Raw genomic sequence first — 15,205 nt, 5'->3', positions numbered from 1 at the left:
GTGAATTGTCATTTGGGATGAAGGAGGAACTGGGAGACTGTTTCATAGTGCAGGGCCTGAGCGGTTTCCCTTCCCACTGCTCCTACGGGGCCAGCCCACCCCTCCTAGCTGGGTTTCTCTTAGTCCCTCTGGTCCATGGTGCAGCTACTTCTGTTCTTCTGCTGGGGATGATTACATCATCAGAGGGAACATTCTGTCTCACCCTCTTTAAAATGTCACCGAAACGTCCCTGGAGTGGTTCTTGACGGCCAGCATTTCCCAAGTCAATGGATTACCTGTGCAGCAATTAACTAGGGAACGGGCTGTAAAGAGTTGCTTCAAATGTCACTCAGCTCCATTTTGGTTCTGTCGTGCCTGAGCTGACTGCGTCACGTGACCACAAATGGGGCCTCAGCAGACAAGGGAGGAGGTTAATGCATTTGGAGACATCTGTAATGTACCAGGTACTTGTACATAGTTATTTCATCTCGTTTCAACAGCCATTCACTGCGTTTGGTTTCAGATGAGAGAACAGCGCCCAGAGGGGCAGTGTGGGCTCCCTAGAGGCCCACAGCTTGAAGCTGAGCTGAGCTATGAAACTAGATCTGATTGATGGCTGTTAGCTCACATTCTTCTGAGATTCAAAGGAGGGGGCAGGAAAGACACGACACTTACATTCTCGGCTACAGACGACAGAGCGAGAACCCCAGCATTTGTGAGGTCCATCACCTAGCCAACTCTGAGGTGGATCTCCTAGTGACCTTACAAGAAGGAGCTCAGAGGTTTAACATTTAGTTTTTGTGTTTTTCCTTCCTTCCCTCTTCCCTCCCTCCCCTTCTCCTTCTCTTATGAGCACCTTTGTTCAAAGAATGTGCTTGGGTGGTTTGACTAACACATACTGATTTTAGAATCATGTATGATGAGCAGGGATTTTAGTTTGAGCCCAGAGAATGTCAGAGCTATCTGATCTCCATACACTCAGCACAAATTTAGGAGTAGACTCCCTGACCCTCAGCCTGTGGGAGGAGGACTGGGGAGGACCTGGTACACCTTAGGAATTCATCTGCATGAATCCCACGGTGTCTTCTCAAAGTGGCGGCAAGTAGCATCCATGGCAGGGAGTGGGCAGAACCAGGTCTGGCTCTTGGCTTTGCCTATTTATCCAGGTGAGTCTGGGCATGCAACCAGCTTCAGTGTGTCCTTTGTCACATGGCCAAAGACTGAGTGAGAGGACCATCCTTACACAGCTGGGGGAACCTGCTAGATGGGACAAGAAAATTTCTAGTCCTCCAAGGTCTTTGTCACTAGCCAGCCATGATAGACATGCTTTATGCGTGTATTGTCTGGTATGGTCACTGGCCACATGTGGCCACTTGAACTTCAGAAGTCCAAGTCTGCAGTAAACGTAGTTAGATTTCCATAACTCCCACCCTGATCTCTGCCCTCCCCCCTCTGTGTGCCCTTTAGTCTACCCATTGCTGAGTCCTGCCTCTGATCATCTTCCAAAGCCCGTGGGGCACCCACCTCTGCTGGGTACTATGTGAGGTCATGTGTGTACAATGCCTGGCACACAGTCAGCACAAATAAGATACTAACTATAATGATGTTTCTTAACAGCGAAGGGAGCTGTAGCTCAGAGAGATTGGATCACTTGTCCAAGGGGACACAGTCAGTGAAAGATGCTTTTTAAAGCTGCCTTTTGCTTATTCTGGGGGAGGGGGATGGGGATTACATAGGGGACGGTGGAGGTATATCTGGCTAAACCACATACTCATGAAGACTTTTGAGTATTTTTTTTTAAAAATAATTAAATTAAAAAATTTGAGTATATGAGTGGTGTGTGTGTGTGTGTGTGTGTGAGAGAGAGAGAGAGAGAGAGAGAGAGAGAGAGAGAGAGAGAGAGAGAGAGAGAATATTGTGGCGGTCAGAGGAGAACTTACAGGAGTCTATTCTCTTCATTGTGTATCCTGGGAATCAAGCTCAGGCCAACAACCCTGGCAGGTAGCACCTTTACCTGCGTTGCCAGGGGCTCAGAACTTTAAATGAACTGCTAGATACTCCCAGTCAATCAAGTGAGAGCATTGGCTTCATCAGGTGGGTAAATGCGGCTTGCTGAGGGCTTTTTATCATCTTCCCATGGTAGGAGAAACACTAGGAGCCCACTGAAGCAGGACCAGGTTGTCTCTTGACTTCTGGCAAGGGTAGATGAATGACTAACTTTATTTTGCCCCCAGAGCCTGTCCAGCTGCCTTGAGTTGCCTTGATATGGTTGAAAATGTCTGGGTATCCACTGTTGAGGTTTGGAGTCAGAGACCTCCTCACAGTGGGCTCTGTTCCAGGCCTGGATGTTTAGCATCCTGTCCTCTATGCCCACCCACTACAGTAACAGTGCCATGCCCCATGATGACAGGCAAAGCCATCTGTGGACACTATGCTGAGGTGTGCACAAGCCAAGCACCATGTCAGTGTCCTGAACCTTCACACGGCCTTGGTCAGGTCCTCAGCACAGGGTGCTTGGGAATCAAGTCCATATTCTCTCACAGAATGGACTGGTCTGACTCCTTGGAAATCTCACATGGCTGACCGCCGGCCAAGCCTGAATACCTGGCAAGGAGGAGGTGTGTCAGGCCTGTGTGTCAGGCTCGAGGAAGGTAGAGGCAGTTACCAGATGATGGGGCCCCCACAGAGCATCCGGCCTCGGCAGAAGGCCTACCCCAGTGTTCAGTGGATATAATGGCTAACTCCTTCCCATACTCCTTGCCCTGTGCTTGTCGTTGATTGCTGCCTCGACCTGGTCTCGGTGGCTGGGGACTAAGTTAATATAAAGACTCAAGTTTATGGCCAAACCTTCCCTTTGACTTCATCAGGGTACTGTTGCCCTGATGGCGAGGTCTTGTCAGACAAAATGGGGGGAGGTTTTTCTTTTTTGAGACAGGCCCAGGTTGGCTTTAAACTCGCTGTGTAGTCAAGAATGGCCTCGAACTTCGGGGCCTTCCGCTCTACCCCCAGATGATAGGATTCCAGTGTGGGTTATCACACCTGCTTTACGTGGTGCAGGGTTGAAGCCAGGGCTCTGTGTATCTGAGGCAAACACTCTACGTCCCCAGCCATTATTTTTTGAGACAGCCTTACTACTTTGCCCAGACTGGCTTCAAACTTGTCACCCTTATGCCTTAGCTTTCCAGGGCTTGAGATTACAGGCGTTTACCACCAGGGTAGGCTATAGCGTCTGCTTTTGAGAACGGGAACCCAAGAAGGGATGCTGAAGCTGAGAAGAGAGGTAGGGCGCTGGGGCTCAGTCACGATCATAACTCTAATTACCCTTAAACCTACACCTGCAAGAGTAGGTGAGTAAAGAAATTGGGGGTAATAGGTTTGGATGCTGGAGCACAGGAGGGTTCCTATGCACTGACCCGATGTCTGTCCTGCCCCATCTGGACAGGGAGAGTGTTAACAGCCATCCTCACTGCACACACACTCAGTATCCTGAAACAGTAGGTTGGGAGGTGGCTCAGAGAGTGAAGTGCCTACATGCAAGCATAGGGCCCGAGTTTGATCCCCATTGCTCACGTGGAAAGCTCCTCCTACTGTTTACCCTGCATCCCTTGGAGCCTCCCATCACCTTGTTGAAGCCCTCATGCTGGTCCCTGCCTCAAGACCTCTGTGCCCACTCTACTCTCTTGTCAGGCTCCCCCCTCCCTGACTTCCACATGCCTGGCACCTCTGTCTTCCCCCACCTAACGTTCTCCTCACTCTTGAGCTACTTCCCCCCAAATCTCTGGCCTATTTCCTCCCTGGCATGAGTCATTGTGAGAGATGACGGCAAACGTCTATTTGTCTATTCTTCATGCCTCTGATGTGACTGGGGGGGGGAGAGCTTCCTCAGCGAGTCCCCAGCTCTGAGAGCAGAACCAGGGGTGAGACTATGTCTGCTCAAAACTTCACTGGGTGCAAGGCAGTGAGAAGCCCGCTGGGGACAGGTCAATTTGGGGGAGGTAGACAAGTGAGTTCTTCCATAGCTCGTTCAGGATGAAGGGCTGAGTGTCCAAGTGACAAGACAGAAAGGGGACGAGGCAGGGGAGAACAGATTGGGGAAGACATGCGTGTCTGATGAGGGAGAGAACGGAAGTCGCTCTGGCTTGTGGCGTGGAAGTTTTGTGGGAGAGCTTCCGCAGTTCCATTTAGAGCTCTGTGTGCAGTGTGTGCCAACTCAGGCAGCCTGGAGCCAGCCCCGCTGAGGGTCACTGAGGTCACGTGTGTGCATGTGTGTGTGAACATGTGTGTGTGTGTGAAGCTCACTGTCGATCTTCTTTGTTGAGACAGGGTCTCCCCCTCTGGTTGAACTCTCCAGCTAAGCAGGACTGATCAGCAAACTGCAGGGGTCTGGCTGTCTCCGTCTCTCTAGCACTTTTTATGTGGTTACCTGAGATCTGAGATCAGGTCCTCATATCTGCAGCAAGCACTTACCCTCTGAGCTATCTTCCCAGCCTCTTCTTGGGCACCATTATGGTGAGCAAACACTAATTAGCTCCACAGAAACAGGCTAGTCGCCTGGCCCTGCTACAAAAAGAATGAACCTGGGATCCTGGTTCCTCCACCATGATGGCTAGAAGGCTGGGAAACCTGCAAAACCCATCAGAGAGGCTCTTCTGTAATTTGGGGGAGGCCCTGCTTCTCATCTTGAAGGAAGACAAGTCATGGTCACCTTGCCCTAAGCCAGAGGAACTGCAAGGTCTCAGTTTCCCTTCCAGAGTCAGTTGAAATATTCTGATGGCTTCAGACACCCAGGGGGCCAGTAGCACACTGAGGGCAACAGGGCCATCTATGAGGCCACAGAGGTCAAGAGCACAGCCTCGGGCCTGAATTTGGTTTGTTTGTTAACTGACCTGGGATAAATGACAGAGCCTCTTTGATCCCTGCTTTATTCATCGCAGAAGTGGGACTGGCATGCAGACGGCAGCCTGGGGCCAGCCTCCCTGGGAGTGGTTGGCAGAGATGGGTATATAGCACAATTCCCTGACTCGGGCTCGCCACAGAGCAGGTGCCCGGCATATTGCCCCCCCCCCCACAGCTGCTTATTTTGGCCCTTTAATGCCAGACACTTGCTGTAGGTTACAGGCAGGACTTTGTGACCCTGGCTAAGTGGCTTCAGCTCTCTGGGCCTCAGTTTGCTCATTTAGAAAGGTGGGCGGAAGCCAGTGTCCTACATCTACAGTAACATTTACATGACCTCTGAAGAGGTGCTGAGGGGCTGCCCTAGTGCCTTGCAAAAGTGAATGGGGGGCTGGTTAGTTTCCTGATCATAGGGCCAGGATGACCGGCTGTTCCAGATGGATGCTGCACCAGGGACCTTGGCCTCCTTAGAACCCTGCCTCAGGGCAGCAAGCTGAGCAACCTTGACATCCTCTGACACTTTTTAAAGTGACCACTCTCAAATACAGAATGGACCAGAGGCCTGGGTTTACAGGCTCTTGGGGCCACCTGTCTCCTGGTTGTAAGGGGATTCTGCTGCCATTTTAGAGTAATGTATCATCACATTTGGTCCCCCTAAGTCCCAGTGATGGGCAGACAGCCGAGTCCACACATAGGAGGGATGAAGGGCCACAGAGATGAGTCAGGCAGCATCCTAAACTAGCAAGTGGCTGTTGCTCCCGGTGACCTGAGCAGTCATTGGCTGCTGAGCGTGCCCTGGATGTTGGATCTGGATACAGTACCCCGCTGTCTCCTAAGTAGCTCAGTATGGCAACCATTCATCCAGTCTCCAAGTTGCCAGTGCCAATCAAACATCATCTGGTCAGGGAGGTCACTGAGAGTCACAAGATATTCCCCACAGCTGTGAGCACCAAGGGCCCCTCCCTGATGGTCTCAGGGATGCCAATGCGAAACTGACCCCTGGGAAAATGCACTCTGGGCTCTGGGTCCTAATGTATGACATTGACTCTGGCATTGGATTCCAGTCTCCAGGAGGCTGAGTGGCAGTGGGCTTGTGGACATTCTGGGCTGTTGATCTCCGGGTTCAGGGGTGCTCCTTGCATTGTGGAGGTGGAACCATATGGGACAGAGGACATGAAACACCAAGGATAAGTCTCACGTAGGGACAAAGGGTCTCCATAACCACAGGACCTTCTGTGTAGATAGAAGCAGGCAGAAGTTCCTGGACTCTGTCTTATGATACCGATAGATTTGATCTCCCTTGTGTGAGGCCGCAGAAATTGGGAGTACCAAGTGAAGCCAGCCTGACCTGTCATCTCCTTGAGAATGGTTCATTTCAGAAACGACATCACAGATTGTGACACTGCTGTGGCACTTGAGATGCCAAGATGACACACCTATGTCCTTCTATACCTGATGCTCCTGTATGTGCAACAGTTTCGTGTCCAGGCACACACCCTTGACCTGCTGGCTGAGGTTGGTTCCTACGCCATAAAGCAGCCTTAAATGCTTGGGACAGGACTCAAGAACTATGAAAAATAATTGAATCATATACCAGGGTTAAACAGGGCCAGAGAGAATCCTTTACTGACTTTTTACAAAGATTAACTAAAGCTGTACAAATAGGAGTAACAGACCCAGATGCTAGATGAGTACTTATTAAATCTCTGGCTTTTGAAAATGCCAACTTAGAATGCAAAAAGATACTTGGGCCTTTAAAGGTTAGATCAGCACCTATGGATGAATGGATCCTGAATACAATGAACACGGAGACATTTGATTATAATACTGAATGCTGGGAAAAAGAAGACATGGTGGAGAGACACCATGGACCCGCTGCCAGAGGTAGACATGCTGAAACTTAGCCGGTAAGCCACTGCAATGTGGTGATACACAGATTAATAGAAATGGGTTAAATTAAGATGTAAGAATTAGCCAATAAGAAACTAGAGCTAGGGGCTGGAGAGATGGCTCAGTGGTTAAGAGCATTGCCTGCTCTTCCAAAGGTCCTGAGTTCAATTCCCAGCAACCACATGGTGGCTCATGGCCATCTGTAATGAGATCTGGTGCCCTCTTCTGGCCTGCAGATGTACAGACACAGACAGAATATTGTATACATAATAAATAAATAAATATTTTAAAAAAAAAAAAAAAAAAAAAAAAGAAACTAGAGCTAATGGGCCAAGCAGTGATTAAATTAATACAATTTCTGTGTGATTATTTTGGGGCGAAGCTAGCTGGGCAGCCGGGATGAACAAGCCGGCCCTCCTCCAACAAGGTCCCGTGTTTGCACCAATACTCTTGATTGCTGGCCCCCTCTTTAGGAGATTGACATTGTCCTTATATCACAGTTAGGACATGAAGTGTCTGAAAATGTCAAATGGGGCAGGCTATATCAACCACATGCTAGTTTTCTGACTAGTAAGGTAATCTTGAATGTGGCATGAGTATGAGCCACCAAGCTAGGGGGACAGATGCCACTAAAAAATGTCACCCATTCCTTACAGTTGTTTCCTCTGAGTGGCTTCCCGGGATTCTGAGCCTTCCTGGGTGGCTTTCCCTCAAACCTCAGCTTATCTATGACTTTTGGATCTGGTGGCTGGAGGGAGGACTACAATGGGAGAGAGATTGTATGGAGCCACTCCCAAGTCAGAAAAATGGGCCCAGAGGTAGTGCGCTATGCCACGCTGCCTGTGCCTCCTCAGAGGCAGAAAGACAGGCACTGCTTTCTGTGGAATGGAGCGTGGAGATCCTTTGACAATCACCGTTTGCTCTGTAACTACACCAGCACCCACTAGTGCTGTACCTTATATTCTATGTGGCCCCTTTGTGTCTTCTGTGTCACCTGAGAGACAGGGTCAAATTAGTCACATGGCAAGGAGTACCCAGCATCCACTGTGGGTCTTCTCGGGGAGAACCCACATCATATGGGGTTTAGGAGTGCAAGTGTACTGAAATAGAACCCCAGGGGTCCTTCTAGCCACAGCCTCAGGCCCCGCTGCAAACCAGTCAAAGGTACAAAACATGGATCGAGCCAAGGGTCAGCCGCCATCGGCCAGGGGCTCCGCCACAGCGGCAGAGTCTCATTTAAAACTCTCTGAACTTCTCTGCTGTTGAGGAATAGGGTTTGATGTCTAGGACCGGCTTGTGTCATGAGCACAGCAGATACAGCTCTGGAGCCCTGGTGCACGGCACAGCTTCAGTGAGTGTCACCAACGCACGCAGGGCTTGGATTCTGGGTGGCTCTATCCCCATCTTGGCAGCATGGCACAGGGCTACTAGGTTTGATGGTGTAAGAGGCAGAGGGAATTCCCTCATTGTGGGACACACAACTCTCTGACTGCCAGGGCCAGCTGCTCTTTCCTCCCTCGGAAGAAGCTGGCAACATCTCTAGTTCTGCCAGGATCCCTTCCACCAGAGACTCTGAAAGTAGCAGTTTGGTGAACAAGAGGGGCCATTCCCAGTACTTCAGGGTCTACCCCCAGGGTTCAAGACTGGAAGACTGTCGTTTAGGGGTTTTGGAACTAATTCTCCTGTTTTTTCCTCTCCTCGGAGGCTCCCTTGTCCTCAGTTGGCTGCAGAGAGGAGGAAGTAGCATGGGGTGTAGATTTCTTCTCTTCCCTACTCGCTTTCCCAAGACCCTGGCAAGAGCTATGTGCTCAGCGAGACATGTGTGCACATGCCTCTAAGTCCCTGGTCAATATTAGCAAAGCCATCTCCATCTCTCCGAACCCCACTCTCGACACATCTTTCCCACATCCACATTGTAGGACTTTGGGAGCATGCATGGGACAAACACTTGAAGACACAATGCCCTGGACCATAGTTATTAATGACCGCGGGCTTCATGGCAAGAGTTGCGTCTTCAAATGGAGGCCCACTCACCTTGCGTGACTGAAATTTCCAGGGAAAGATAGGGCAGTCAAGACATGTGACTGGGCAGGCTGGCTCCTGGGTTGTCAGTGGAGCCGCTACATGCACACCTACACACAAGCACACACTTGCACACCCGTAGCTTACCTGTCCACCTGGACACCTGTGTCCTTCATTTCTGCTTTGGCTGGTCCACCTCTGCTGATTGCTTTGCCTCCACTGTTGAGGAGGCTCAGTACAGGTTCTATCTCTTTGAGTAGTTCGTCATGTTCCCGGCTGTCCTGGAGATTGGCCTTGGTACTTTTTATTGTAGGGTCAATGGCCAGACCATTAGCTTGGGAGACTAAGCCAGCTTCCTGTCCATTGCCATGGGCATGCTGAGGCCCATTACCAGGACCCATGGTCCTGCCTACTGCTAATGGCTGGCCTTTGCCGCCTGATGGTTGGTGGGACAGATCAACAGCTTTGGTGGGGGGACCCAAGGGCTGGGTCACCCGGATGGTCTTGGGGGTTCCGTCTCCTGTGAAGGTGGTCTCCAGGTGTGTAGTGAAGCCCTCGGGGCCCCTCAGAATGAGGACCACATGGGTCTCAGAGGCAATGCCCCTGAGTACCTCCAGGGCACTCTCATAGCTGAGGTCCACCAGGGGCCGGCCATTGACGGCTAGAATGATGTCTCCCGCTTGGATAAGGCCGCTCTGTTCCGCGGCACCTCCTCGAATTAGGTCGGAGATGATCACGGGGGGCTTGCTGACCCGTTCCTTCACCAAGAAGCCCAGACCCCCGACTTTGCGTTTGAAGAGACGGACAGAAATGACATTGGGTTGGATCTGCTGAACTCCAAATGTGTGCTCTTCCATGGTGTCTGTGTCCTTTGGAAGACCTCTAAGCTAAGATGACTCTTGCAGGGGCCCCGAGCTACTCCGGGAAAAGAGCTGGTTGCAGAATTTCAGCCGCTTCTGTCTTTGACGTCAACTTGGCGTCACTTGCTCATTGCCATTCGGCCTTGGGTGGCATGGTTTCATGTGTCCCACCTCCTTCCTTGTTCTCTGAGGAAGCCAAGGTTGACCAGGCAGATGTCAGGAGCAGGGAAGGGACGTGTCCCCAAGCAACAGGTCAGGAAGACTGGAGGCTTGCTGTGTCTTATGACTGTGTCTAAGGTGACGCACACGCATGGGGACTAATCTCTGGGCATCTTGGTCACCAGCTTGTCAAATGAAAATTGATGTAGGGTTCCTGGAGCTGAGGAGAAGGAAGAAGAGAGCGGATGAGAAGGGGAAGGGAGAGAGCTGTGCAGGGCACCCAGCACCTTGGAGTTAGGATGGAAAACACTGAATCACAGATGCCCAGGGTGCTGAAGCTGAACCCAAGGCATGGTTGGTCTTCCTTAACTGGATACTCACCTTCTCCAGTTTGAAGCAGCTACCTGGCTTTACCCAGTGATTAAAACCCTTGAGGACCAGAGGGCCTCCCTGGGGACACCATAGCCATGATGCTCAGGCAGTCCCAGAGACCCAAGGGTAATAATTTTAAACCTTTTCTCTCTCCCAGCATGGGAGGTCACTGCTCTGACTAGTCACACTGTCCTCAGTGCCCTGGTTTGGCAAACACATTCCGTCCACAGCTCAGAAGCTCCTCTGGCACCAACCTTTGGGCTCCCGAATCTGGAACCTTTCCACTAACCTCCACCTCCATCATCACCAAGAACAAAACCTACTGTACAGACAGAGACGCTGCCTTAGGTGGTCCCACGGATGGAGGAGTCCAGCTAACCTCACGGCCATGTCCCTCCTCATTGGCTCCTTTCAATTTTAAAAGCAGATACTTTGCCATGTTACAAACACTTTGAACACAAAGAGATAGGTCCACACAAAACTCTGGAATACATTTGTTCCCCACACACCACATGAAAAACCCCAGCGTGACCCTCTGGGCTTAGCAACAGCACATGACACGCTCAATTGATATTCACTGATGGAAGAGGAAAAAGCAAAGTGAAGAATAACAGGGAAGTTTCTGAATACATCCATTCTCGACAGTTATTTTCCCTCCTTTGATGTTTACAGAACTATCCCAGGGCCTGCAGCCCCAACTTGAGAGACAGCTCAGTGTCTTGTCCTAGGTCACACACAAGGTATGGCGGAGGGATGGAGCAGCTTCCCTTGCAAGCCTGAACTTTGAGACTCACCTGCTAACCACACCCGATGTATAGTCAGTCTCACAGCTCCGTGTTTACTTCCCTAAAATGCTGTCAGCTTTCAAAGCACCAGTTGTCCCAGCGGAAGGTCTTGGGGTGTGTTCAGGGTGCCAAAGGCAATCAGGGGCCAAGCTGTGGTACGGTGGTAGCTCAGATCAGGCAAGTGCAGGGAGTTGGGTGTGTGGAAAGCTGTGGGTTGTGCCAGGTGGTGGGTGGGGTGGGGTGGGGGTGGGGAGAGGACAAGCCAATCTTTGCATCCATTTCTCTCCTCCCCTCCAAGCCCCAGTCCTACCTATGTCCCCAGCTCTCTCTTTACACATTCTCACCATGCCTTCGCACAAAGAGAAACACCCAGCTGCTGGTCATGACTAACAAACCAAAACGTCACCTCCTTTCCCTTCCAGCTACTTCCCAGGGCCACCCTGGGGCTGAGTCCGCTGGCACAAGTGCCCACTGCCTCTAAGAGCAGGAGTTGACTGCAGAGGTCCCCCTGACTTTCAGTGGAGGTGCCCCTCCACCCAGGGCCCCTTGAAGGAGGCTGGTTAGTGTTTTTGCAGCTTGTATTACATAACCCTACCAGTCGCTCTGTGTGGGTGGAGGAGTAACGAATCCCTGGCCCAGCCCGGGCAGCTTTCTCCATCTGGCGTGGCTCTGTGTTGTGTGTTTCTCTCTGTGTATCATGCACCATTCTCGTGCTGTGGCATTTCTTGGCTGCGTGTGGCCCTTGTGTCGATTGTAGCGTTTCGCAGCCTAGGCTCTGGTGTGTAGGAAAAGTACCCAGAATCGTCATTCTCTTCCTTGTCTAGGACAGTTTGCTCTCTCGCTTCTGTAGTGCACATAAGGGTCCCATCTTCTGGGGACCCAACCACAGCCAAAGGGGGAGACATCTGGGGCTCTAGAGCTTTCTCTGGCATCCACATTTGGCTCTGGCTCCATTCTTTAATGGAAGAAGTGTCTGGAAGGAAAGGCAAAGATCTCAAGTTCATTTATTATAAATGCTGGCTTAGGCCAGACTTTAGTAAAGGACAGAGCATAGGCTTGGCCTTTGGTGTGCCTTGATTAAAAGGAAAAAAAATTCAGAAATAAAGCTGCTCACAGGACTTCCCACCTTCAGCCATGCTCAGCTTGGCCTCAGTCTCTGCTATCATCTAGAAACAGGTGGGGCTCTTGGCAGGTGTCTGGGAAACTAGGCATCCTCCCCTTCCTTCCTCCCTCCCTTTCTTCCGGTGGTACTGGGAATGGAATCCAGGCCACCGTGTATACTATCCTATATTCCCTGCCTTGGTAATTCTTATTTTGAGACAGGGTCTGCTGAAGTTTTCCAGAGACTCTATAGTTCAGGCAGGCCTTGACCTTGTCATCCTCCTGCCTCAGTAGTTGGGATTACAGGCTTGAGCTGCTACTCCCAGTGCATGCCACAGTCTTGACCCCACAGTGTCCTGGCTTTTTTTCCTACCTAAAAGGCAGGGACAAGTTCACCTGCAAACATTCGGGTCCCCCGAGTCTCTGTTTCCTGGCTCTGTCTGTGTTTCTGAGAGGGCTCCTTATTTGTCCTGAGCCTCATCTCCCTTATCTGTAGAATGGTTTCTTAGTAGCAGCCACCTTACTGATTAACTTGGAGAATTCAACAGGCTCAGAAACACAGGGACAGTCATGCCACAGAGAGGACTGATACTCAGAAAACCCTGTCTCTGGTTATTATTATATAACATGATGAGTTGGACTCCCTGGATTTTAATCAGGATGATTTGTTTTATTTTCCCCATCAATCACAGTCCTTTGCGTCATCTTGATGGACACCCTTCCCTGCAGATGGCACCGAGGACTCTTACATGGTCCCTTTGGGAGCATCATCTACAGGGAGACAGGGAGGGAGATAGAAGCTAGGCTGAAGAGTCTGCCAAGTCTCTGTTTCTCTCTCATACATAGGCGCTCACGCACGTGCGCACAAACACACACACATACACACTCACACACAGGCACACACGGTACGCACCATGGAAACCACACTTGGCCGTGAGCCTTTGTTGAGTGTCTCACTCATTCTGGGTGTATTTATTCCCTTTACCTTGCTGTGCGGGAATAAGAGGCTGACTGTCGGTGATGACTGCCTGGGAGAAGGAAGCAGCCCAAACAGGGCGTGTCTGATGTCACCCCCTTGTTGTGTGACTTTGTGCAAGCAGCCCCCACCCTAAACCTCATTTCTACAGTGGGAAGGATGGGGACAGTGGGGGTTCTTGGCTAGGAAGGGTGTCAAGTCCTCTCCATGGATTGGATGTGATCCTTACAGCCACCGTAGGAAAGAGCCTTTCTCACCCTTGCTTTGACAATGGGTGAGGGTCACAGATGTGAATGCCCCTTGCCACTCTTCTTGTTTTGTGAAGTATTTTCTGCTCAGCTAAGTTATCAATAAGGCCTTAATGTAAAGGGGGAGACTCCAGGGAGTTTAACAGCCAGGGCTGGACCCGGCCCAGATGCCGATTTCAGACACAATGGCACCCCGTCTTTCCCCAAAGCATGCACCCCACTCCATTCTCACATTTCAGCCCTAAGCTGCCCGCGGTCATGCCAAGGGGCTCTCTTCATGCATACACAGGATGAGCGTAAGCTGCTCTGGGTATCACATGTGCTGGTTTCTTGTGGTTTTCCAATCTGAGCACTTTCTGTTTCTAGACCGGGATGAAGAAGAGCCACTGGGAGCCTTGCTCTTTCACCGAGAAAAGAGGCACAGAGGTCAGGAGAATCAGGGGAGCACGCTCAGTGTTGTGAACCTCAAGTGGAAATGCAGGTATCTGAAATTCCCAGAAAGAAGGGGGCGGGGTGGGAAGAAAGAGAGAAAAGCCTCGTGGGTGTTAAAGCCGACGCTAGGCTGAAGGACTGAACTTGGAGAATACGAAGAGTTAGACCACGTTAGACTGTTACAGATCGGAGGCAGACATAGCTGGCTAACCTCAGTGCCTTTGAAAGTTGCCATTTGTTTGCCCCTTCGTTGGGCCCAGGGTCCTCATGACTGTTAAAACTCTAAAACACATTCTTAGCCACTACTCGTCCCACCAATCCCAAAGCTAAAGATGTCATCGGATGTTACGGCAGAATCTCCCGGGTAAAACTGTGACCACCCACCCGTGCACCCACTAATAACTCCGGTAAACACTTTCAGATTCTTTTGCTCTGTAGCTAATAAAATCTCATGCAGTCACTTTCAGGACAGAAGACAGAATTTGGGGAAACTCTCTTACTGCCTTTGGGGTGAGAATTGTGGTTTTGCCTTAATCAGTCACATCAGATGGAGGTGAGTCACAATAACCAAGATGACAGTCGTTCACGGTATGTTGGTTGGGTTTCTTTCACCGTGGCTAAGAGGTTCTGGAAGAGTCCAAGTCCAAGTATGGGTTTCAAGGACTTGTATGAGAAAAGGATTTCAAAACATATCAATTTTTTCTGAGTTAGGTTTTTTACTGTTAGCCCAGGCTGGACTTGAACCTATGACCCCCCTGATGATGGCTTCCCAAAGGCTAGCATTAACACATTATAAATAAAGTTAAAATATTGCTTCCATGTAGAAATAATACTGTTACAGATATATTAGGCTAAATAGAATTATGGAAATTGCTTTTGCTTTGTTAGATTTTTATTTATTTATTTTTAACATATATTTTTATGGTGCTCAGGATACCACACGCCCTCTGCTGCAATCCTCTCTCTCCTCCTTTACTGCTTTTTTTCCCAGTGTGATTACCCCAAAGCTGGATAGTTTAGCACTGCTCTTCCAACACTGTCATCTGTGACTCTGAGACCAGTGCGATGGCTCAGCAAAGGAGAGCACTTGTCACCAAACCTGATGACCTGGGTTCAGTCCCAACCATCCACACAGTGGAAGGAGAGCTCGTCCTACTGGCGGACCTCTGACCTCCACGTGTGCCTGTGACCTGCAAGCATGCCTACCGGTGAATAAATGTTAGTTGGGTCCCTGGAGTCTCCCCTCCCTCTTATCTCCTGAGCATCTACTGGAGACTTAGCAGGGCATAGGTGTGGGAGGGAAGGATAGTGGAGAGAAATCCTATTGCTACGCGGGAGAGGTTAGAAATGGGTGTCTCTGGGGTTAATGTTTTAGTGCCTGGAACTCTGCCCTTTGGATATCAGGTGAAACCTAATACATTTATATACAAGGAATGCGTTTTGGAGAACAAGGTGTGTATCTGTAGACTAGAAAGGAGCCCCGATACA

The 15,205-nt window shown here is 50.3% G+C and overlaps 1 protein-coding gene across 4 annotated transcripts in view; it reads right to left on the bottom strand.

The window, feature by feature from the left end:
• The window catches only part of Nos1 (nitric oxide synthase 1), a 108,521-nt gene that overhangs the window by 76,625 nt on the left and 16,691 nt on the right, over positions 1–15,205 (bottom strand). For all 4 annotated transcript variants that reach the window (XM_041648222.1, XM_041648223.1, XM_041648221.1 and 1 more), the window contains exon 2: positions 8,932–10,023. In XM_041648222.1, the coding sequence (XP_041504156.1) occupies positions 8,932–9,641 (710 nt within the window). In that variant the 5' untranslated portion in view covers positions 9,642–10,023. The remainder of the gene's footprint in view (positions 1–8,931; positions 10,024–15,205) is intronic.

Source organism: Microtus oregoni, unplaced genomic scaffold (assembly GCF_018167655.1).
Source record: "Microtus oregoni isolate MIOR12 unplaced genomic scaffold, Mior012 000003F_ref0000135, whole genome shotgun sequence".
Taxonomy (NCBI): Eukaryota; Metazoa; Chordata; class Mammalia; order Rodentia; family Cricetidae; genus Microtus; species Microtus oregoni.
Note: the sequence above shows the minus strand (reverse complement) of the source record. Positions and strands in the feature narration are given on the sequence as shown.